This window comes from Varanus komodoensis, unplaced genomic scaffold (genome assembly GCF_004798865.1).
Source record: "Varanus komodoensis strain SLA01 unplaced genomic scaffold, ASM479886v1 scaffold63, whole genome shotgun sequence".
NCBI classification, from domain to species: Eukaryota; Metazoa; Chordata; class Lepidosauria; order Squamata; family Varanidae; genus Varanus; species Varanus komodoensis.
Window position 1 is genome coordinate 1,500,688 of NW_025336259.1, and position 25,200 is coordinate 1,525,887.

General features: G+C 52.0%; 1 protein-coding gene across 1 annotated transcript in view; it reads left to right on the top strand.

Moving 5' to 3' along the window:
• Window positions 1–10,981: 10,981 nt before the first annotated feature.
• The window catches only part of MOGAT2 (monoacylglycerol O-acyltransferase 2), a 29,593-nt gene continuing 15,374 nt past the window's right edge, over window positions 10,982–25,200 (top strand). The window contains exons 1-2 of the mRNA XM_044450203.1: window positions 10,982–11,075; window positions 21,630–21,808. Coding sequence (XP_044306138.1) covers window positions 10,982–11,075; window positions 21,630–21,808 — 273 coding nt within the window. The remainder of the gene's footprint in view (window positions 11,076–21,629; window positions 21,809–25,200) is intronic.

Consider the following 25,200-nt stretch of genomic DNA (forward strand, 5'->3'; position numbering starts at 1 on the left):
TGATGCCGCTGCCCGCTGCGGCGCCGCTGCGGGCTGTACCACGTCGCGCCGCTGGGGGCGCCGAGGGGGCGCTGTGCCCGAGTGCCTCGGGCGCCCGTGGGGAGGGCCTCGCTGGCTCGCGCTGGCTTTCGCGTGGGGTTTTCGAGGCAGCTTGGAGAGGGGACGGCAGCCCGCGCGGGGGGCGCCGGTTCCTGCCGCCACGACTGGCGGGGGGGGGGGGGGGCATGCAAACCGTGAGTCCCACCTGCTGCCTCCTTTGCAGCCCCTTATTTGACCCGCACGGCCTGGCCTGGCCTGGCCTGGCCTGGGTCCGCCAGCAAAGGATGGAGAAGGCCTCAGGACCCATCCCCGGCTTCCAGCCGCCCTCCTGCTCAGCTCATGCACAGGGGATGGAGTGGACGCATCTCGCACTCAGCCCTCCGGGTCGCCGGCCTTTGGCCTTCCCTGGCAGGGAGGCTTCTCCAGGGACTCTCGCCTTCTCCGGGCTGCCCCGAAGAGGAACGCCACATTTTCATCCTTTCTGATTCCGGGGCAAGTTCCTGCTTGAATGGATCTAGGACCTCCGCTTGGTCATCTTCCGGCTGGACTGGAAAGGAGCGCAATGCGCCAAAGGGTATTTGTCCCCAAGCAGTCAAGCTCCCTTCCCCACCAGTAGAAAATGAGCAGAGAAGGGATAGAGGCTCAGGCCGGCCCTTGCCTTCCGTGCAACCTTTCCCGTTGCGGGGAGTTTTTCTGTACATCGGCGAATGGGGCGGCATAAAAATGTTTTAATAAATAAATAAATAAATACATTCAAGAATGGCGTCCCCCTCCCGCAAAGTTGAAATGGCAGTCCACTTGGGGAGGAGAATTGGTGGCAGTCCAGATGTTTTGGCCTACAACTCCCATCTTCCATGACCAATGGGAAACCCTCATGGAGCTGCAGGCCGAAACACCCGAAGGCCCTCAAGCTGCTCAGGGGGAGAAATTGGGTTGGGGCAGAGCCTGGAGGACGGCAGTAACTTTCCCTCGCTCCGTGTGATCTCACCCCTCCAGCCGCTTTTCAACATGGGGAACTGGACACAGTGCCAATTAAACAGGCAAATTAAACTGGGCATTTTCCCATGCGGCTCCGAACAGACCCGCACACATCCCTGTTGTCTTCTGCAAATTTGCCGGGCAGCCGTTCTTTATTTCTCAGAGAGGCAATTTCAGTACTAGAAATCTTTGGACAGATCCCCGGGCAACCGGGTAGAAAGCGAGCAGCGCAAAGACAGGGAGGGAGGGAGAATAACGAATCCATACACCGTCCGTACACACTTTAATCTACCATGGTGTGCCCATTGAGAAATCTGAAAAGCAGATCAAACGCTATTAATGTGATGGGGGTATTTAAAATAAATAAAACTCCGAGGTCTCTAGAGCTGTGCATTTGTGGAAAGGCAGCTCCGGGCTGAATTCTATTCCTGGGCGGAGATTTCTTCCCCTTCGGAGGCGCTTCCCGTGGCTTGGAAAGCACAGCGCCACCTTAAATATTAAATGCTGTCTAGGCTGCCTTTGATGCAGCCACCACGAGGATAGGATGGGGATCTCTGGCGTGATATGGAGTGCTTGGGAAGACGCGTAAAGGGACAGCTGCGGGTGCAACCCGATGCATGATTAGACAGAAAAGAGCCTGCAATTCCCAGCATGCCCCGGCCACATAAGCACCCGCAAGCTGGGCATGAAAGGAGCCTGCAATTCCCAGCATTGTAGTCGTAGGCCCCTTTCTGGCTCAACATGCACCTTAAGACAATCCAGGGGTTAAAATATTTGTGCAGAAACTAAAGAATGTTAGGGAGAATACCTAGCAGTCCGATTTCTATTTTCATATTCATGTTTGTTTAGATGCTTCTCTGTACTCAGTGGGACTTCTTCCTGGGTGAGAATGCTTACTTCTTAGGGTGTAAGCCTCATTGGATGTTGACTGACTGGGGATGATGATGGGAGTTGTGGTCCACCTCTTCCCGGCGGGGGGGGGGGCAGCTCATTGAGGAAGGCTGAGCCGGTGTTAGGCCCATTCAGGAGGTGGGAGCCCTGAATCATCCGGGGTCCTGATTTCTGGATGCCCCCTGCCCCCCACCCTTCTGTCCCCCTTTTTTAGACTTAGGGCTGTTCGTAGGAGATTGTTTTTGTTTCATGCTGCCAAGGCATCTCTAACTTCTGGTGACCCCATGAATGAAAATTCTTTAAAATGTCCCGCCCATGACGGCCCTGCTCGGTTCTTGCAGATTCAAGGCGGAGGCTTCTGGATGGAGTCCACCCGTTTCATATTTTGTCTTCTGCCTTTATTTATTTATTTTATTTATTAAAACATTTTTATGCCGCCCCATTCGCCGAAGCCTCGGTGCGGCTTACAATAATAAAAATAACATTTTAAAACGTTTGGCTTTGGCTTTTCCTCCCATGACTGTCTTCTCCAGGGATTCTTACCTCCTTGTGATGTGCCCAGGGAAGGACAGTCTCAGTTTTGCCCTTTTGGCTTCCAGGGAAAATCCTGACTTGATTTGATCCAGGACTCTCCAGTTCATCTTTCCAGGATATCTGTAAAGCTCTCCTTCAGCACCATGTTTCAGACTCATCAATTTTCTTCCCGTCAGCCTTCTTCACTGCCCACCCATACAGAGTGGCTGGGAATACCCTGGTGTGCGTGAGCTTGGCCTTGGCCTCCGGTAAAACATCCTTGCATTTGATGATCTTTTCTAGTTTCTTCATGGCTGCCCTTCCAAGTCTCAAGTCGTCTTCTGATTTCTTGGTGGCAGCCTCCCTTTATTTATTTATTTATTTAGGATATTTGTATGCCGTCCTTTGCAAGAGCCTTTGAATTTATTATTATTATTTTATTAAAACTTTTTTATGCCGCCCCATTCGCTGAAGCCTCGGGGCGGCTTACAACAATAAGTTAAAATAATTATAAATCAAAAATATAAACATTAAATTAAAAATACAAAAATACAGTATAAAATAAGCCGCCCTGGCCAGATAAAATCCAATAATATTAACAGTTAAAATGCTGCTTGAATAAAAAGGTCTTCGCCTGGCGCCGAAAAACAAATAATGACGGCGCCAGGCAGACCTCTCTGGGGAGCGCGTTCCATAACTTAGGCGCCACCGCAGAATTGAGGGCTGAGCAGAGCTATGCAGCGTCTTTCACAATGGGACTCCCTCCGTTGCTGACAGTGAAAGCACGTAATCCCTCTGTAGTCATGATTCTCGTTTTATTTTATTTATTTATTTATTTATTTATTTATTTAGAATATTTATATGCCTCCCTAATTCTCAAAAAGCCTCAGGATGGCTTACAACATAAAATAAGATATAACATAAATAATATCCCCGGCACACACTGGCTGCAATTAAAAACATAGAAAAAAACAATATTAAAACTTATTAAAATATTGCTGGAATAAAAAGGTTTTAACCTGGCACCAAAAAACAAATAACGACGGCGCCAGGCGGACCTCTCTGGGGAGCGCATTCCATAGTTGGGGCACCACCACAGAGAAGGCCCTCCTCCGGGTACTTTGCCTCCTGATGTCTCTCCCGGAGGAGGGCCTCTGCCGCCGATCTCAGGGGGCGGGAGGGCAAATATGGAAGCAGGCGTTCCTTCACGTATCCGGGTCCCAAGCCGTTTTCTTCTTATTCAGCCGCAGTCCTTAGGAGATGGGGGTCACAGCAAGACACCGACACATTGAGCATGGACACATATGCGCTTTCTCGTCATGGATATTCTGCGAACTGAGGGTTGGATTTTGTTCATCTCACACACTGCCACTGCGGAGGCAGCCCTCCCTCCAATCTCTCACTGACCTTGGTCAACAAGGTGCCCCCTGGGTACCCGGTACTACAACTCCCATTATCTTCAGCCTCCCCGGAGAGCTGCTGGGAGTCCAGTTAAACCAGCCTTTCCCCAACCTGGCACCCTTCGTATGTGTCTGACTGCAGCCCCCATCACCTCCAGCCCTGAGGGGAGCGTAGTCCAGCAGATCTGGAGGGCACCAGGTTGGGGAAGGGACACACAGGGTTGGGTCGTACGGGGTAGGGTGCTGCTTGGCCCCTGGATCTTTAAGACATGCAGTGGAGCTCGCTTTGCTTTTGTGATTCCTCCACCTATGTATTTTTAGCTCCCACCCCGTTATCGAAGGATGGGCCGTCGGCCAAAAGCACGGTATTGCACACACCGGACGGGCCGGTGAACCTTCAGACTTTGCAATTTAGACTTTGCAATGCGAGGGTAATCAGCCTGTTATCAGGAAAGGGAAGAGCTGCGGCGCAACCTCAGGGCCGCAGCTATGAACCTGCTGGTGCCAAAGTAAGCAAAACGTTCCTTTGACTGTGCAGTGCATGGGAGTGAACCTGCGCAGAGGAAAGCAATTGCATCAGGTATTCCTTTGTCCTTGGAGCCGTGGAGCGTGGATAGATAGATATTTTGATAGTGCCTGGGTGAGGGAGGAGGGGCCCCAAGGACAAGGAGGGGAGCGGGGAGCCCTGGCTCAGGGCCAGCCCCGCCATGAGGCGGAGTGGGCCAGCTGCCTCAGGTGCACCTGCTGGGGCTGGCGAGGGGTTTCACCTCCATGTGCCCCACGGGCTGGTTTCCCCCCGGTGCTTATAGTTGCCTGGCGGGCAGGTGCAGGTTCCCTGGCTGAAGGATAGAATCTGTACACAGAATGCAAGGGGTCATCTTATCCTTTCCCTCAGGCAGCGAGCATGGACTGGGAAAAGGGAGTTTTTATCAGTCCTCGACCAGTTCTCCTTCACCCAGCACTGGTTGGGCCTCACTGGCAGCCCTGTGTCCAGTTCTGGGGACCACCGTTTGAGAAAGATGCAGACAAGCTGGGAAGGGTTCAGAGGAGGGCAACAGGGATGATCTGGGGACTGGAAACAAGGCCCCGTGCGGAGAAGTATTTATTTATATTTATTTTTCACTTTGTATCCTGCCTTTTTCCTACAGTGGACTCAAGGCAGCTTACATCTCCTCCGCCATCTTATCCCCACAACAACAACCCTGTGAGGTAGGTTGGCTGAGAGCCTGTGACTGGCCCAAAGTCACCCAGTTGGCTCCATGGCCAAGCGGGGACTAGAACCCGGATCGCCTGAGTCCCAGTCCTGTGCTCTTAACCACGACACCACGCTGGCTCTCCTAGAAAGAACTGGGCATGTTTAGCCTTAAGAAGAAAAGACTAAGGGGAGATATGATAGCCCTCTAAAAGTGCTTGAAAGGCTGTCACAAAGAGGAAGGCCAGGACCAAGCCAGAATGCAGGGAACAGAATAATGGGCTCAAGGTGCAGGAAGCCAGACTCTGGCTGGACATCAGGAAGAAGTTCCCAACCATCAGAGCCACACGACAGTGCAAGCCGTTCCCTATGGAGGCTGTGGACTCTTTCACATTAGAGGCACTCAAGATGTACCTGGGCGGTCATCTGAAAGGGACAGTTTAACTGGGAGGCTGCCCTGAGCAGGAAGTTGGACCCTCTGGCCTCTTCCATTCTATGATTAGTCCATTGGGTTGCCAAATGATCAGGGAAAAATGCCTGTCTTGCTCTTGCGCCTTTGCACTCAGTCTGATGTGCAGAAATACGGTGAAACTTCTCGCAGCATGGAGATAAACCTTAGATCCAGAGGTCAGCTTCTGCGGCCAGCTGAAAAGTTGTCAACAGCCTTCCAGGGATGCTGGTATCCAATCTCTTCCTGGTGGAGGTGAGATTTTACAAATAGGGTGTACACCTGAGCACTGAGCTCAGCGGTTGCTCGCACTGGCTTAGTGCATCAGGTGACCAGAGAAAACGCTTGTTTGCAAGCATCACCATAAAAGGAGTGGCAGATGTTGCTTCGTTGCCATGGAGGAGAATGTGCAGCGAGGCTCTCCATCACGCACCTCTGGAATTTGGAAATCTGGAGATGCAAAACAAAGAGGCAAACGAAGCACTGGCACATTCAGTACTGCAGAGGAGAAAGATTCTATGCCGTTTCCTTGTCAGCTGGTGTTTGGTGGCCACAGGGCCAGAACCAGACTCTGCCACTGTGCCTTTTCATAGCGCCAGAGCTGTGCGAAGTCACCAGCACAGCTCTGATGCGTGGCAGAGGTGAAATCGAAGCAGGTCGCTGTAAATCAAGGTGCCTCTCAAGACCTGTTGAATGTTGGCAATATGGGTGGAGCAAGGGAGGACTCCCACCTCCGCCCACAGTTCTCCCACAGCAAAGCTCAGGGAGCCAAGGCTCCATTCGGATGCCAGGAAGCACTTCCTGACAGTCGGGACCCCGAGGGTGTGGAATGGGCTTCCCCGGGAGGTGGCTGAGGCCCCATCGGTGCGGGTGTTCGAGGACAGGCTGGACATGCACATGGTGGGCATGTCGTGAGTGGAGCCGGCTGGAGCCGGGGGTCAGACTAGATGGCCTGGGAGACCCTTCCGACTCGCTCTGCTTCTCTGTTTCTGCAACCTGCTGCCCTCCAGCTGGACTACCACTCTCGTAATCTCCCACCCAGCACTGCCGTAACAGGATTGTTTCGCTGTCTGCCTTACAGTTTCCTACAGCTGAACAAAGCCACATTTGCTGGGGAATGCGTTTCGTGCGAGTCTTTTTCGCCTCGTGTTGTCTGCCAATACAAGAGACACTTATGTCTGCTGACTAACAAAAGCCCTCTTGGTACTTGCTCCTTCTGTATTAAGGGAAAATAGTATTACTGTGCTCATTCAATCTGGCCAAGAAGAAATTGCTTTCAAAAAGAAATACAAAGGAGAAGAACATTTCAAGGAAATTTTCCTAGCTTAGGTTTGGAGGTCGTGCACTTCGCTTGCTTATGAGGTGCTGAAGAGTGAGCACAAGTCTTTGGTTGTACAATCATCCCTTACTCCTCAGTGAGCCCAGGAGAGGCATCAACATTGTTCCATTCCGTTGCTTTTCTACTCCACCTGTCTTTCTTCCTTCCTTCCTTCCTCTTGCAAGGAACCGAAAGTGGCGGTTAAGGTTCTCTTCCTCTCCATCTTATCCCCACAACAACAACCCTGTGAGGTAGGTTGGGCTGAGAATCAGTGCCTGGCCCCCAGTCTCCCAGTGAGCTCCATGGCCGAGCGGGGACTAGAACCTGGCTCTCCTGACTCCCAGGCCAGTGCTCTCAGCCGTTACTCCTCACTGGCTCATGGGTCCTGGTTACCCAAAGGAGCACTTACATCCATATATGCCCAGCCACCCCTTGAGATCTGCGGGAGAGGCTCTTCTCCTGGAACCCTCCGTGAAGGAAATTAGGAGGGTAGGTACTCGGAGGAGGGCTTTCTCTGCGGTGGCGCCCAATCTATGGAATGCGCTCCCCAGAGAGGTCCGCCTGGCACTGTCGTTATTTGTTTTTCGGCGCCAGGCGAAGACCTTTTTATTTAAGCGTCATTTTAATTGTTAATATTATTTGCTCATTTTATCTGGCCAGGGCGACTTATTTTATATTGTTAATTTGCTTTATATTTTGAATGTATTATATTTTAATTTTATGTTGTGAACCGCCCCGAGGCTTCGGTGAATGGGGCGGAATAGAAATGTTTTAAATAAATAAGTAAGTGGCCTTTCCACGTTGGGCAGTGCATGCAGGCTGGGGGACTCAAAGGCAGTGAGGAGGTGCACCACAGATGATGATGATGATGATGATGATGATGATGATGATGATGATTAGAACATTTCTATGCCGCCCCTTGCCGAAGCCTCGGGGCGGCTTACAGCATAATAAAATACAATACAATATAAAAATAACAATATAAAATTAATATTAATAATATAAAATAAATAAAAATATAAACGATATAAAAGAAGTTATAAAGGAAAAGTTATAAAAGAAAAGAAAAGAAGTCGCCCTGGCCAGATAAATAAGTAAATGTTGTTAACAATTAAAAGGACATTTAAACAAAAAGGTCTTCAATGACGTTTAAATAAAAAGGACTGGAGGGAGATGCATAGCACTCCCTCCAGTCTCAAAGGCCGTATGGCTATGGACACCGTTTGCTGGGGAACGTGGCAGGAAGGTGCTGATGCATGGGCGGGGGGGCTGGTGTTGTTGTTATTATTGTTGTTGTTGTTATTATTATTATTATTATTACATTTTTATACTGCCCATAGCCAAAGCTCTCTAGGCAGTTGACAGCAATAATCATAGAATCATACACTCAAGTCACCCATCCCACTTCTGCCCAGGCCTGACCCTTCTTAGCTTCCAAGATTAGGCAGGATCAGGCACTTGAGGTCAGATTCTTTCCAGGCCGTATGAACAGAACGCTGCACGAGAGCCAGGAAGGAGTTGTGCTCACATCCCCCTTGTGGATTTCGTGCGGGCAGCTGGTTGCTGGACCACGTGTGGCCTTGGTCTGATCCAGCACCTTTCTTATGCTCTTCACAGAAGGAAGAAGCATGCGCAGAGGAATTGCAGCAATGTGGCAAGCTCGAAAACAAAGACGTTTATGCTGCGACCGGAGCCAGTGGTGAATTCTGTCTGTCGGACCCTGTTGGAGAATTACTCCTCCCTCTGGAAGAGGAATTACTCCTCCCTCTGCCCCAAATTCTGCCCACAAATAAGGTGCATCCAGGACACATTTGCGCACAGCCCTACAATGAGAGCCTCACGGATCGTCTGGGCTTCGGTCAGGAGCACAAGAGTCTCTGTGAACAATCAAGCAGAAAGGACCGAGCCTTTGAAAGCCTTCGGAGTCCCACCTCCTCCTAGAAGAGGTCCCCATTCTGTTCCTGAGTGTGTTAACTCAAAAGGAAGTGCATTGAGCCTAACAGAATTTACTTCCAGGCAAGAAGGCCTGTGGTGGCACACTGCATACAGCAAGGGCGAGGAGCACGTGGCCCTATGAAAGTTGTTGGATTGCAGCCCCCATCATCTCTGCTGGCTGGGGCTGATGGCCATTGCAATCCAGCGATATCCGTGGGGCCGCCTGTTCCCTACCTCGATGCATGGGGAGGCCAGGGCGAGGCTGTGCCAGCGCAAGCAGAACCGAGTGCAACATCTCTCCAACAAGGCTGTCATGGATCCCTTCTCTACGCACACACTGTTGTGATGCAGGCTTGCTGAACAGGCTTCTCACATTCCCCTATTACCTATTCAAGTGTACCCTTAATTCCCTCCCCTCCCCTCCCCTCCCCTTCCCTTCCCAAGAAAATCATTTATGTATATCTAAAACAAGTAAAGCCATTGGAGAGGCTTCTGGCTACTTTAAGACTAATGCTGTGCACTAAACTTTAATGTTGTGCTGCTGGGATGTGCAGTCAAGTCACCTCTGACTGACAGTGACCATGGAAATGAACCCAGATGCCCCATCCTGGACAGCCCTGCTCAGCTCCCGCAGGCTCAAGGCTGTGGCTGCCTGGATGGAGCCCACCCATCTCCTAGCTGGACGTTCCCGTCTTCGGCCTCCGACTCTCCCTGGTGCGATGGTCTTCTCCAGCGAGTCTTGCCTTCTCACGATGTGCTGAAGCACGACAGCGCGAGTTGCACCATTTTGCTTTCGGGAAGGGAGTCCTGGATCGATTTGGCCTTGGGTCCCCCCGTTTGCCTTTCCGTCGGTCGGGGGTATTTGCGAAACTCCAGCACTGTGTTTTGAATGCATCCATGTTCTTCCAGGCAGCTTTCTTCACTGCCTGCTTTTGCTTTGCCAAAGCTTATGCAACGATTAGCCGGAGAGTCTCCCGGCCAGAGGGCACGGAGCCTGTGGCTTGTGGCTGCTCCCTGGGTGGTCCCTGAGTGAGTTGCTCCCTGAGCCTTGAAGAGCAAGGGGCATCACCGCAGAGGATTGTCCCAGCCCAGCCCTGCAACCCTCTTCTGCACGCTCGGGACCGTGGGCGGCATCCTCCCAGGACCACGTGAACTACCAGGAGGGGGCTGTTGTATGGCGCGATTTTACAAACGAGACCAGAGACTGGTTGGAATTATCGAGAGAGATTTATTTACCTGCAGGGACCAAGCACTCATAGGAGTGTGGTCCCGAGCAGACGAATGCAGCTGTTTTATACTCTTTTACAGCTATGCAGGTGCTTGAATAACAGCGGACAATGGGGTTCCCCACTGAGCTACATTTGCACATTCTGCACTTTTCCCATGCTAAGGGAAGCAAGCGAGGCTACAAGGGCGTGACGTTGGCGGTTATGCTTGAGCGTAGCCTGCTTTGTTTTCATCCTTGCATAGCGTGCACATTCGTTGGGGTTCCTGTTCTTGTTCACGCGAACAGGACACCCTGATCATGCTTTCTTTTACCCGTGACGAGCCATGCCCTGGCTGCATGTTCGATTATGAGGGGGTTACAACAGGGGCAGTTCCTGGGGTGGGCTCTCCAATCAGTTGCCGGGCCTGTGCTGAGATGCATATGGTGCATAGCTAGACAGAAGCAAGGGGAAGATGCTTCACGGCCCATGACAGACGACAAGATGGCCCCCCACTTGCTGCGTCGCGTGGCGGTCGAATCTTTCTTCGGCACGCTGGTCATGGGGCAGCGTCCTCCGCCCCACAGCAAGTGGGTTTAGGGGGCCCAGGAGAGGTCGTGCCATGCACAGCTCAGTCCTCAGGCAGAGGGGACCCACCTGGCGGTTCGGGAGGAGCAACTGGGAAGCTGCCCCGCAGCATCTGCTGCCCGAGGCAGTTGCCTCCATTGCCTTGTGGCAGGGCTGGCTCTGCAGAAGAGGAGAGGAGAGGAGAGAAGAGAGCTCCATACTCACAGACACGCCCAATCCTCACCTGGCTGGTTGGGTCAATTACTTGGCAGCACCTCTCAAATCAAAGTCCCCTCGTCACACACACCTCCACGGCAGCCTGGCCGAAGTGGGACGGGCTTCCTCCACGCCAGAGCAGCTTCGCCGCTAATTGCTCCCTGCAGAGTCCTTTAATACTGTGTCAACAGAGGCTGAGACTTTGCTCCTCCTGGGCTTTCTGCACGGGGACTGGAAGCACCTTTTGGTCTGAAGCCTTCACGGTGCACTGGCTCCACCATGAAGATTGAATTTGCTCCTCGCTCACTCCCGCTGGAGCGGCGGCTTCAGACTGCTTCGGTTATCCAGTGGGTCTTCAGCTTCTTGGGCCTAGGTAAAACGCTCTCCTTATTCTTCCAAAGACATATAGGCTGCAATCCTATACCCATTTTCCTGGAAGTAAGCCCTGTGGAACTCAACGGGACTTAGTTCCATGTAGATACAGATTGGGTTGGTCGGCTAGCCATTTTTTTAGTGCTCTTGGCTTAACAGGATGGGGGGGTTCAAAAGGAAATGGGACTCTTGCTCTTTAATAGTTGAGCAGAAGGAAGGGTTCTCGCAGGTGGATGGACAGGTAGGAGCCCTGGCATCTTTTCCACCCAGCCTTTGGAGAAACACCAAAAACGAGGGAGGCCCATGCTGCAGGCTTTGATTTTGCAGATTGAGTCAAGTCTTTCTAAGGCAACATGTTCGTACTCTTGTTTGCATGCACAGGAAGGCGTGTGATATAATGAGTACATTGGCTTTGCAGGATCGGCAGTATGGATCTTTATGCTTGCCTGAGCCAGAGAATAGCTCTGCACAAGGGGAAGGGGCTGTAGCTTGGCGGAAGAGGCACGGTTTGCATGCAGTGGATCCCCTGGTTCAATCCTGGACACCTCCAAGAAGGACTGGGAACATTCCTGCTTCCATACTGGGCTAGATATGGGTTACTAAGTGCGAAGAATCTGATGCAACTGCGCCGGCTGAATGTTGCAAATGAGCATTTCGATTGAGGCACATGTGATCATTGCTGGCAGAAGTTGCTGAATCAGGGCTGCAAGTCCCGAAAGTGAAGGATCTGGCTAAATTTACTGAGTCGTAATCAGAGAGCCCCTGGCTATACAGCCAGGTATATAAAAGAGCAGACCAGGTTTCCAATAGAATGAAACCACTACTGCTACAGAACATCCTGAACATGCTAGTCTTTTTGTACAAAAGAAATATGGGTTAGAAGGAAATGTTTTTGGCTCCACATGGCTGCTGAATAACATTCCGTCCTCTTGTGACCCCTGTTTGCATCTGGAGCTGTCTGGTGCCTCTGGAACGGTTAATTAGCTCTGCATTCTGAATGGGCTGTACCAATGACAGGCAAAGCACCTTCGATGAGTTCCAGCCCTTGCCAAGTTTTTCTTCTTCCCAGCATTGTTGCTGGCGACAATTACTCCTCTTTCTTCACCATTATGCCCACTTGCTAGCTTGGCAGCTAGAGAACCTGCGAGAAGGAAAGAGGCACCCGCTGCTCCTTGTGCTCCAGCTCCGTGTGGGTCAGAGCAGGAAGCAGGTGCATTTGTAGGTCGCAGTAGCAAAGAGGAGGACCAGTTCCTGGGGCTCTTGTCAGAGGGGCCCAGCTGGAGTGTGGGCCCTGGCAGCTGCCCAAGCATGCTTGCCCTTGATACCGGTCTTGACTTGATATTGCGAAACTGCATGATTCAGCCTTACCTACCTTCCTGCCTTTCTGTTTCTGAAACATTTTCTTTGGGAGTAATTAAAAAAAATCCAATAGCAATTTCCGGCAGTGCTCTTTGGCACACGACGTGGAATTAATAGCCATTAAAAAACACACACATCCCAGAAATTCAACTAATTCATTCAATTTCTTCTATTTCCTTTTGACATTTATCCTGCCTTTCCAATGCAATCCCCAAAGTGTCTGGCATTGAAATGAATTATCACTGACGTGAATTATGGGGACAAGCCTTGCATTTGGGCTTGGGACAAGGGGGGAGCAGAATGGACAAGCAGGTCCTGGGGGGTTTGTGGTGGTAGCCCCTGAAGGGTTCGGACCCTTGGCTGATGCCAAGCCATGCTTTGCCTCAGCACCAGCTCTGAGCTTGTGGTGGTACAGTCACTTCTTTAAAAGCTGCAAGAGGAAACGAGCCCTTGGTTTTCCCTTTTTCAGGATGCGAAAGCCACGAGAGCCAGTGTGGTGTCATGGTGAAGAGCAGGGGACTGGGACTCAGGAGTTCTGGGTTCGAGTCCCCGCTCGGCCATGGAGCCAACTGGGTGGCTTTGGGCCAGTCTCAGACTCTCAGCACAACCTACCTCACAGGGTTGTTGTTGTGGGGATAAGATGGAGGAGGAGAAAGATGTAAGCTGCCTTTGTAGGAAAAAGGCAGGATATAAATCAATGAATGAATGAATGAATGAATGTGATTCCTTGCTAGTGATACTCCAGCAATCCTACCAGAATCAATTCTGGTCGTGTGTTTTCCACACCCCTATTTATTTATGATTTTATTGCAAGCTTTCAGGACTGTTGCAATAGCCACATGGCTTTCTGGATGGTTTGCGGCAATCAAAAACCATCAAACGAAACATAAAAATCCAACAACATTAAGAAATTCAGTAAATAAAGCATCAATGCCAGTGAAACATCCATTCTGTTGGTAGGAGTACCCACTGCGTTGATTTTATACAATAACCAGATGGGACAACAACATCTTATATTAAAATAATGATTCAAATTTTTAAATGCTTCAATTAAAATACCAACCTAAAATTAGAATTAAAAATTAGAATTAAGGCTATTATTCAACATTAAAATACTCCAAAAATTTAAAAGTCTTTGCCGGGTGCTGAAATGTGTACAAACATAGAAACATAGAAACAGAGCAAGTCAGAAGGGTCTCCCGGGCCATCTAGTCTGACCCCCGGCTCCAGCCCACTCCGCTCATGACATGCCCACCATGTGGACATCCAGCCTATCCTTGAACACCCGCACTGATGGGGCCTCAGCCACCTCCCATGGAAGCCCATTCCACACCCTCGGGGTCCTGACTGTCAGGAAGTGCTTCCTGGCATCCAACTTGAACCTTGGCTCCCTGAGCTTGGCTCCATTGGAGTGTGTCCTGCCTTCCTCTGCAGGGGAGAACAGGTCTCTACCCACCTCCGTGTGACACCCCCTCACATACCTGTATGTTGCCAAGGAAGGTGCCTGGTGCACATCTCTGGGGAGCTGATTCCACAAATGTGGTGCCACCACTGAAAAGGCCCTACCCTGGGTAGCTGCCTACCTAGCATCCTTTAAAGGTGGCTCCCAAAGCAGGACCTCCAGTGAAGACCTTAGGGTCTGGGTAGGCTTATATGGATGGAGATGTTCCTTTAGATATCCAGGTCTTAAACTTAGAACTTGTTATCCACAGTGTTGCATTCTTGGTCATAATGTGTGTGTGTGTGAAAGTTGGACAGTAAAGAGAATAGACAAGAGCAAAATGGATGCATTCAGGCATGGTGCTGGAGGGGAGCTAACAGAAAGATGAACAAGGGGATGCTAGATCAAATCAAAGCAGAACTGGAAGCTCAAATAGCCAATGATGTCATGCATCGGGCATGTTGTGAGAAAGCAAGTCTCCCCAGAGAAGACGATCCTGCTACGGAAAGTTGACAGCAAGAGAAGAAGGCCAAATATGAGATGGCTTGACCCCATAAAGGGAAGCACCGTGTCGAGCGGGCAGGACTTGAGCGGGACTCCCCTAAGTTGGGAAAGACTTGGCAGCATGAGAGAACGGTGCCCTCTGCTGAAGGCACCAGGAGAAGGCAACTCACCGAAGGTGGCACGCGTCAGGGAAGGCCATGGGGGGCCTGGCCAGCCCCACAGCTTTGCATTCTGGGACCAGTGAAGCCTGCCGTGTGTCCTTGGGGAACAAGAACATCTCACGCCGCTCAGCAGAGCAAAGATGCTGCATGCTGGATTATGCAGACTCTCAAGAAAAACTTTCCGAAGCACCACATACAGCTGGAGGAAGGAAATCTGGACTTCTTGGAGGGAAGCTAATGGAGCAGCAGGGATGCAGATCAAGTTCATGGAAGAGGGGCTTTGCTGGATCAGAACGAGGGCTCGCCTACCCCAGACCCCCGACTGTGACTGGGCAGGGGCCTCTCTGAGTCTCCCTTCCGGGGTAGGGCCAGGTACTGGAAAGAAAAAGCACGTGACTTTGCTTCTGCTAAGGTGCATACGGTCTGAGGCCTGACTGTGTGTCTTTAAAGGACCCTATTAGTTAGTTAGTTAGTTAGTTAGTTAGTTAGTTTACTGTATTTATATGCTGCCCCATAGCCCAGAGGGCTCTCTGAGCAGTTTACAAAAAGGCACCAGCAAAAACAAAAAGACCCACAGTTAAAAGCACAAAATCCATTAAAATGGTACAGAGCTGGGCAATCGGCAAGGGAATCACAAGCGCACAGCAGAAGAAATTAAAACAATGTTAAAAACCATTAGCAACTAAAACAGCTCTTACATAAGAGCATCTTTACCTGGAGCTGGAAAGGGAGCAGTGACGGCACCGGGCGCGCTTTCTTGGGGAGGGAGCGATCACCCTGAGGAAACACCCTCCCTCCCCATGGAAGGCTCTTCTAGCCATTCCTGCCCCCACTTCGTTGGAGAAGGCCCCCACTGCAGATCCTAGTGACTGGGAAGGGATGGATGGAGAGAGGCGTTCCATAGCCAAGATCCTCTGGGAAGAGTTTATCTCTCAAGGACAATCCTGTTGGCAAAAAGAGATGTTTCAGGGTATTTCAGGCTTAATTTGTTTTATTTAGGATTTGAAATAATGTAAGCTGGCCAGAGATGATGGTGATGGACGGCCTACGCATTTTCTAAATGAATGAATAAACAATAAATAAATGAATTTGATTGTGGGAGGGCTGTAGACCCCCAGGCAGAAATCCTCCAGGGAGGTGGGACATCGGGAGGTGAAGCACAGGGGGGCCTGCAGGTGGCTCATCCGTGGGGACTCAAAGCCACAGAAATCCTTGTGGCCCCTGGACCTATTTTTCTGGAAGAGTCTGGGCACAGCAGCAGGTGGGGCAGGGCTATCCAGGGATTTGGGGCTCCAAGTGATACATTTGGGGCTCACCCTTAACCCCACTCACCTCTAAGAATGTGTCCAGAGAGGATTTCTCTGGGAGGTGGAGCTCAAGGCATCCACTCCAAACTGGGCCGCCATCTTTGTTCCCTGACCCTGCTCTTGTGCTGTGAAGAGCAGGCTGACGCTTAGCAAAATTCAACTAGGGAAGCTTCTACTGGCACAAGGATATGGTGCTGCCCGGGAGGGGAGACTCCCCCCAGTTGATTTCCCATGGTTTTTAACTGCTCTGCCCAGGTAAAGCATAGAAATCAAGCTGGCAACAGTCTTCCCAACATGGACAAAGCTTCTCCTGCTGAATGTCTGGGTGACTGCTAAAGACGTAGGAGCATTTTCAGGAAGCTCCGTGCACGAGGGAGGCCAGCGCTCGGTGGTGGAGCGGCTGGCCTGAATGCAGCCTGGTGCCCCCACCTAGAAGGACCTGAAGGGCAGGCAGTGGGGAACACCCTGGAGAAGGGCTGAGGCGAGGCAGAGACGCCAGCCCCGGGCAGCCAGGTGGGCCAGTGATCTGGCCAGCAACCTGCTTGTTGCAGGTGAGCGGCGTGGAGCTGGCCTTGGGACACCCGAGACTCCCTCCTTCTCCGGGACACCCCTTCTCAGCTGTGAGGCCAGGTGGGTCATTTGTCCATCACTCTCCCTGGCAAAAGAGAAGCAAGGGGACCTGCCGGGTGTCCTATTTTATGCAGGACAGCCCTCTGTTTAAGGTGTCCCCTCCTGAGTTGCCTAGTTCAAGCCCTGTCTGAAGTTGAAGAGGAGAGCACAGCAAGCAAGATCTTCGCTGTGATGAACTGGATTGTCTTTCCATTCCAAGAATAGTAATTATTTTGCAATTGCATTTTCCCAGCTGGGATTTATGGCTGTAAATTGGACCATAAGGAAGGCTGAGCTCCGAAGGATTGAGGCCTTTGAATTGTGGTGCTGGAGGAGACTCCTGCGAGTTCCTTGGCCTCAAGGTGATCAAACTGGTCAGTCCTAGAGGAGATCAGCCTGACTGCTCTTTAGAAGGCCAGATCCTGAAGATGAAACTCAAATACTTTGGCCACCTCATGAGAAGGAAGGACTCCCTGGAGAAGAGCCTGATGCTGGGAACAATAGATGGCAGAAGAAGGAGGGGAGGCAGAGGATGAGGTGGCTGGATGGGGTCACTGGGGCAGTCGGCGTGGGCTCAGGTGGACTCCGGGGGATGGTGGAGGACAGGAAGGCCTGGAGGAGTGTGGTCCATGGGGTCGCGATGGGTCGGACACGACTTTGCAACTGAACAACAAAAATAAAACGAAAGCTGGTGACCCCAGAGCCATCACACCAGGGCCAGTCTGGCTATTTCAGGAGCTGGCTACGGGGTCAAGCCTCGGGTGGGGGTGGGGCTGAGCACCACTGGCAGGTGCTGCTGAAGTGCGGACTAAAGCCTGGAGAGGGTAGACACTGATGCTCCATTGCGCACAAAGCAAGACATGCCACACTGACGCACACCGGGACAGCCTTCCGTCCTCTCTTCGGGATGCTTTTCCTCCTCTGGGGCGCTAGTCCAGGGGGGCCTTCTTAGCCGAAGGGAAGGCAGCGCTGTGTGGAGGCGCTCTTCCTCATCCCTGGGGGCTTCCGCCGGTCCCCTCCCTGCTCTGGGCACCGCAGCATCCCTCCATGGGTGTGGATGCTGCGACCGACGCTCTCCGTGGCTGTGCCAGCCCTTGCGGCCAACAGCAGACGGGCTCCATGTGGCAGCCGCTCCGCACTGCTGCTGTGCTCTGAGGTTGCCATGGTTATGCGTGCGAAGCCACGGCCTCTCCTGGCCAGACGAGGCGAGGACCCGCCTTGCTTGCTCCCAGTCGGTCGGTCGGCAGGCAGGCAGCTGCGAGACAATGTGGCACGCACAGCCGGGGCAGCCGCTGGCCGCCAGCTCTGCCCTCAGGCTTCTCCGCGGCCCCTTTCGAAGGGGGACCGGCCTCCTCAGGCAGCTGCCCAGGAAAAGAGCAACAGCTTGTGCAAAGGGTGGGGTGCCAGAAGCCCCCTTTCGGCCGAGACAAAGGCCGCTTTGCAAGGGTTCCTCCCTGGACGCCGGAGACGGGGCCGTGGAACCTGGCCCCCTCCTGGCGAGGATCATGCAGGGTGGGGTGGACAGGACTTTCGGGAAGCAGCTGAAGCACGTCTGGCCGGAGCCCCAGGACATCAGGAGTATTGTGAGCTGCAACAGGGCACCTGTGGTGGAGGCCGTTTGTATGGTCCGTGGGCCAACGCCACCCGTCCATGCTGGCCACCGGTCTGAACTCTGAAGGGGCTGTCCTTGGTGCTGAACCGCAAACATGGTGGCTGCAGCCCAGAAAGTGGAAGAAGACGGAGGCTTGGAAGGGCAGCAGTGAAGGAACGGAAAGTGCTGGGACGTTTCGTTGGAGACCCAGGCCAGGATGGGCCTTCCTCTTGTATTCTTGGTCACTCTGCCCGGGTGTGAAACCCAGACAGTGAAGAAAGCTGACGCAAGCAGAAGGGTTGTGTTTGAAAAATGGAGCTGGAGGAGAGCTTTGTGAATATTATGAACCAAGAGGAGGAGGAAGAAGAAATGGGTCTTAGATTTAATCAGACCTGGAAGCGAAAATGATGAATCGGGGGCTGTTTTCAGGCCCATGGTGAGAAGGCAAGACTCGCTGGAGAAGACCGTCATGCAAGGGGCCTTCTCTGTATGCCCTCCGCCCCTTGAGATCGGAGGTGGAGGTCCTGCTCTGGGAGCCCTCCTTGAAGGAGATTAGGAGGGTGGCTACCCAGAGGAGGGCCTTCCTTGCAGTGGCACCCCAACTATGGAATATGCTCCCCAGAGAGGTTTGCCTGGCACTGACATTGTATTCTTTTCTGGGTCAGGCAAAACCCTTTCTATTTCATTCATTTCATTCATTCATTTATTCGATTTATATCCTGCCTTTTTCCGACAAAGGGCTCAAGGCAGCTTGCATCATTCTCCTCCTCCATCTTATCCCCACAACAACAACCCTGTGAGGTAGGTTGGCTGAGAGTCTGTGACTGGCCCAAAGTCACCCAGTTGGCTCCATGGCAGAGCGGGGACTCGAACCCAGATCGCCTGAGTCCCAGTCCTACACTCTTAACCACTGCACCACACTGGCTCTTGTAATATTTTCACGTTATTTAAACGTTTAATTGATTTTAACTGGGGTTTTAGTATGTTAATAGGAGGATGCTGAGGGGTTTGTTTTATTCTACTTATTTAATGTAAGCCATCCCGAGACGTTTGTAGGGAATGAGATAGAATGAATAAATAAATACTCTTCAACGGCTGATGGTTAAAGGGTAGGCCAAGAGTGAGATGGCTTGATTCCATCAAGGCCTGAGCATCATTGTCAAGGAGAGGGCTTTTGGGGTGGCTTTCACTCACGGGGACAACCTCAGTCGGGGTGGCTGGACTGCACATCGCCCCCACCATCACTGCCACCTCCGCTGCCCCATGTGAGGAGCAGCACCTCTGATGGCCCCTTGGACGTTCAGTCTGGGGCTCGGAGGGGACACCCCACCCCACGGCCACTGGGGCCCCCAAGCTTTGCAGGATAGAAACGTTTGTGCTGCCGAAGATCAGATGCCCCCTCGTTCATCCACCGAGCAGCGTGCTTTTCAGGCTCGGTTGCAGGGTGGCTGAAAAGCACAGGATGATCAGCAAAAGCCACTTTGGGGCTGTGCCCAAAGCAATTCGCCCCACAGGACAGGTGACGGGTGTCAGTCGCCGGCAGCCACCAGCCCGTTCTTCAGAGGACGCTTGGCTGATTGATGGCGTGCCGCTGTCAGGCGAGGAGCATTGGCACGCAGGAAGCGCAAGGCCAGGAGAGGCTTGTCTTGGTCTTGGAACTGCTGGCAGAGGAGAATCCTGGGCGAGATGAACGGACTGAGTGACTCTGCAGGTTTGGTCCTCTGTGTTCTACCTTTTCCCATTAGTCATCCACCTTTTTTAACAAGGTAATGTGAGGAGTTACACCCACGCTGAGGCTTGTAATGTCGAAAATTTGCAGTCTCGATATGTTTGGCCCTCCTAACAACCCTATGAGGTAGGCCATTATTATGATGGATTTCGTTTCATACCTCTTGCGCAGCCAAAGCTTTCTGGTTTACAACAAGATATAGAACAACACAATAACATACAATACAAATAAAGTATCGCAACCAGTCCGTTTCATGGGGTGACCCCTTTGGGTTCTAGTATTACAGGAGAGGGAGAAAGCTGTCACCTGATCTACTTTCTCCACACAGGCATAATTCCGTACCCCTCACTCAAACCTCCCCTTCCTCGCCTGTTTTCTAAGCCAAGCCGCCTCAGATGTCGTCACTTTTCCTCCCAGAGCAGTTGCTCCGGTCCCTGGATCATTTCTATTGCACAGAGCTCTGTGGGACCCCACCGTTCCTGCCCCTCTGTTGGGAGAACTCACACCGGGTCCCTCAGAAACTTGCACTGGGCAGAAATAAGGAGTCAGTTGTCATTAAGGCTGACGGAAGGTCCTTTTCCACTCTCATGGCCAGGGCGGAGCAGGTGGATTTGGCTGGAGCAAGCTGGGATGCGCTCTTGCACTGTTCCAGCGCCCCCACGCATCGGGGGCTTCTTCCCCATGAACACATAATCAGTGAGATACAATCATATCTAAGGGAAGTTCTCATATTATTCCCAAACTTGGGACTTCTTTTATCAGTGGCTAGAGAAGCAGGATTACACTTAGGGCTGAACTATTCATTAACTGTAAAGAGAATAATCCAGGATGTCCAATGTCTTTTGAATGATCATTTGTTTTATCAGTAGAAAATTATAAAAACTTGAAAACCCTAAAATCTAAGGGAAGTTCTCAGCAATCTTCCACCTGGAGCAGCGTTACCTCCATAGGAAGCGAAGCTCAGCGGGCTGGGTTGCTAGGAGAAAACTAGAAAGACTGATTTTCTCCACTCTTTCTGACCTGAGCACGGCGTGCAGGAAGAGGCCACCTGCATGCCAAGCCCCAGAAAAGCCGTTCCTTTGAGGACGTTGCTTCCTTCACAGAAACCAAATGCACCGTTGCAAGTTGGGGCACACTTGGCTCAACGAGGCTGCAAAGGAGAGGGACCTTGGGGTTGTTGCAGAACTCAGTGTGAGCAAACCACGTGACGCAGCTGCAAAAAGGGCAAAGGCGATTTTGGGCTGCACTAGCAGGAGCATCCCTTCCAAAACACATGAAGTGCTAATACCACTCTGCTCGGCACTTCCGACCTCCCCTGGAGGCCTGTATCCAGTTCTGGGCACCTGGGTTTGGAAAAGATGCGGAAGAGCTAGAAAGGGTAGAGGGGGGCAGCAAGGCCGATTCAGGGACTGGAGGCAAAGCCCAGTGAGGCGAGACTGGGAGAACTGGGCCTGCTCAGCCTCAGGAAGAGAAGACTGCGGGGCGATGGGACAGCCCTCTGCCAGCACCCGAAAGGCTGTCACAAAGAGGAAGGACGAGATCTCTTCTCGTCCACTCCAGAGTGCAGGAAACGCAATAATGGACTTAAAAGAACCCAGATTCAGACTAGTCACCAGGAAGAACTTCCTCACTGTCGGAGAAGTCTGACAATGGAACTTGTTACCTGGAGAATTTGTGGGCTCTCCCACACTGGGAACATCCAAGGTGAAACTGGGCAGCCATCTGAGTGGGAGGGTGCAGACTGGTGTCCTGCAACAGCCGGGGGTGGACTAGATGGCCTTCAGACCCCTTCCAACTCTACTCTTCCAGGATCCCACGATTGCCTGACTTGCCCTGTCCCCTTTCCTTCCACAGTTCAGTGCTGCACCGTGCTCTTTATCGCCCTCCTCTTCACCCGCTTCTGGCTGATCAGTGCGCTTTATGCCATGTGGTGGGCCTTTGACTGGGAGACTCCAAGGAAAGGCGGGAGGAGAAGCCAGTGGATCCGAAACTGGGTCACCTGGAGATACATGAGGAACTATTTCCCCATCACGGTAAGTGTGTGATCTGGGGGACAGGGGGGCTTTCGTGGCCCCCATACCGCTTTGACCTTCCTTCCTACCACTGAATAGAGCGCATTGCACACCGTGAGCATGGCTTGTGCATCCCTTCGCCATGTACATGTGCACAGGTGCAGTCTTTAATCTTGCCACCTGGAGCTGCGTGTACCGCCCAGCCTGAAAGGTTGCCAGTTCCATAATTCGGTGACTCACAAAATCCTGTTTTTCCCCAGAGTCAGAATGTGGAAAAACCCAGTGATGGATGGGCATGTGCCTTTATGGAAGAGATCTGTGGGGAGGGCAGCCAGAAGGGTCTCCCGAGGGTTCCCCCAGCTTCCAACTGTGAGCAGAAGCCCCCGGCCTTCCTTCCGGTTGGCAGCTGTCTGCAGAGATGGTGATGCATAGGCTGTTCTGGGAGGGGGTTCACCATTCACCACCCCCCAGGGCAGGACTCTCCGGAGCAGCACCCTGAAACTCACAGGGTCTCCCCTTGGTGTCTGCAAAGCCCTCCTCTCCTTGCCTTCTTCAAAATGTATTTCTCTTTTTGAAAAAAATCTTGAAAAGGTGACCTTTCTTTTCCTAAACTTGCTGCTGACCAGCAGTTGGTTCAACGGGCAGCAAGAGGAGCAGGTTCTTTCCTGGCCTCACCTGAATTCTTCCCTCCAGACAGATCTTCCCCCTTTGTGCTTTCTCGCCCCGACACTGCAAAAATTAGCCTCAGTGCGTCTTCATTTCTGCATCCCCAGACGCCCATTCTCTCCCTTCCTACACCTAGCCTTGCTCTCGCTCTTCTGCTCTTCTTGCTGGTTTCCCCACTCCCCCCCACCTTCTAGGCTTGCTCTTTCTCTCCTCCTCCCCTTTCACCTTACTATTTCCCCCTCCCTGGGTCCAAAAAGGCTGGGTACCCCTGCAAGGATTTTAGCCTGCTGTACTTAACTGGGCCAAAAGGTGGCGACTCCCAACCAAATTTTACTACCCGGAAGTGTCTGCAGCAAGTCAATCTGAAATGCTAAAGAGCTTTTCGGGCAAGCTGGAGGAGAATTTCACGGAAATGTTCTTTAGGAAAAGTTCACATTTTCAGGGAAATATGAAAAGAGGCCCAGTTGTACCAACAAAGAACGGCATTGGAAGCAAATTCGACTGTGTTTCATGGGGATCGGATGAGAACCCTTTAAGGTTCAAACCTTAACGAAAAAAGTAAATAGAAACAGAGCGAGTAAGAAGGGGTCTCCCGGGCCATCTAGTCTGACCCCCGGCTCCAACCGGCTCCACTCATGACATGCCCACCATGTGCATGTCCAGCCTGTCCTTGAACACCCGCACCGATGGGGCCTCAACTGCCTCCCGAGAAGCCCGTTCCACACCCTCAGGGTCCTGACTGTCAGGAAGTGCTTCCTGGCATCCAAACGAAACCTTGGTTCTCTGAGCTTTGCTCCGTTGGAGCACATCCTGCCCTCCTCTGAAGGGGAGAACAGGTCTCTACCCACCTCCGTGTGACACCCCCTCACATACCTGCATGTCGCCAACAGATCCCCTCTGAGTCTCCTCTTCTCCAGGCTGAAGAGACCCAACTCCCTCAGCCTCGCCTCATACGGCATCCCCTGCAAACCAGCCACCAACCTTGTGGCCCTTCACTGCACTGATTCTACCCTGGCTACATCCTCCCTGTAACGATGGGCCCAAAACTGAACAGTTGCAGGTGCACCAAGTAGTTATCTCTTGCGCTTCTGTCTTCCACATTAAGTTCCCCAGAGGTTGTTGACTTGTGCATACATCATGTACTGTTTCATATTAACTTTTGCACCCCTTGTCACTGTGCACAGCAATTAAAAATTCTTCATGCGTCAACCCTGCCAGTAGTTCAGACTGAAAGTGGCCCTCAGAGATAACCTGGGCTTTGTGCCTGCAGAAGGCCAGATCTTTTGAGTCACTGTTCCCCCTGGCCCAGTCCACTCGAGCGGGAGACATAGGGAATAGCAGCCCCACGGATCCCAGAAGAAGCCCCAAACCGGTTAACGGCAAAGCTTGCTCTGCCAGCCCGCCAGCCCTCCTTCTCCCCACGGCCCTTGGACTCTGGGGTGGAAACGGGCAGTGATTTTCTGAGTGTTCTTGGAAAAATGCTGAGAGAAACACACATTAAAAACAAAACAAAGCATTGGGTCAAAGCTGGGGAAAACTTGTGCCCATTCGGAGGTCACTCAGGTGGGGAAAATGTGGAAGCTGCAAACTGTCGTTACCGTATAAATCATTTAAAGGGGAGAAGCACTTCCTGCAAACTCATCTTTTATTTCTCCACTAGTCACCCTAATTATTATTATTATTATTGCAGCCCAAAAGCAAGGTGTTTTAGAGAGTGGAGGTATATTTTTGGGGTGGGGGGGATGAGGGCTGGATGCTCCTTCTGCCATCACTCCCTAGATGTCTGTTTATTTATTTTCAAATTTATACACTGCTGAATAACCTGACTGGACTCTCTAAGCAGCTAGAGATATTAAAACGCATTAAGTACAATCAGTCAATTAAATCAGCCAATTAATTAAGCAATTGTTTAATTAAGTTGGTTAACTTAACAATAATAAGTACAAGGGGAGGAGAAAGGGGACTCTGCTGCAGCAGAGTCTTGGGACTCCAACTCCCATCAGCCCCAGTCAGCCGGGCCAGTGGCTGGGGATAATGGGAGTTAGTGTCATCACCAGCTGGAAGGTCGGCAGGGGTCTCTACCTTTGCGTCAAAGAGGTGTTTCAAAGGCCAGTGGAATTTCAAGAAAGTGTGCCTCCAATACATGAATTATAGCCCGCTTCATCTGACACAGGGCATTTCATGGAATACTATTTTCCATGCATCAGAGGGATATTATTTCATGGAATATGATTTTCCATGCTGCAGCCCATGGAAACTTTTGCCCGAATGCATGTTTAGCCACCGGGATGCCCCAGGCCTCTTCCCCGGCTCGCTGCAGTGAGACTAACGCGGCTCCCGCTCTGGAGACGGTGGCCGCTCTAGAGGCGGACGAAGCGCTGCAGATTTGTTCCCTCCTCGTCCGCCTCGTGGGTGCGCGGCGGGATTAGTGGCTCCTCCCGAGAGATTAACCAACACCCTCTAATCCCCCCCTGAGATCTCGGTGGTGCAAACGAAGCGAATGTGTCTCGGCTTACAGAGGTGAAGACGGGGCCCTCAGCTGCCTCCCGTGTCCACCGCTAATCTAGGGAGTGACACCGAAGGAGAGACGGAGGGGCAAAGGCAGAGAGGGGCAGGGGCAGATTGCTTCTCTGGGGGGAGGAGGAAAGGCCCCTGGCCATGGCAGGGGATCGGGACCCGTCCTGCCGACTGGCGGCTGCCTGAGCCTGCGTCGGCTCGAGGTCAGTGGGCCAGGGGACCCCCTGGCC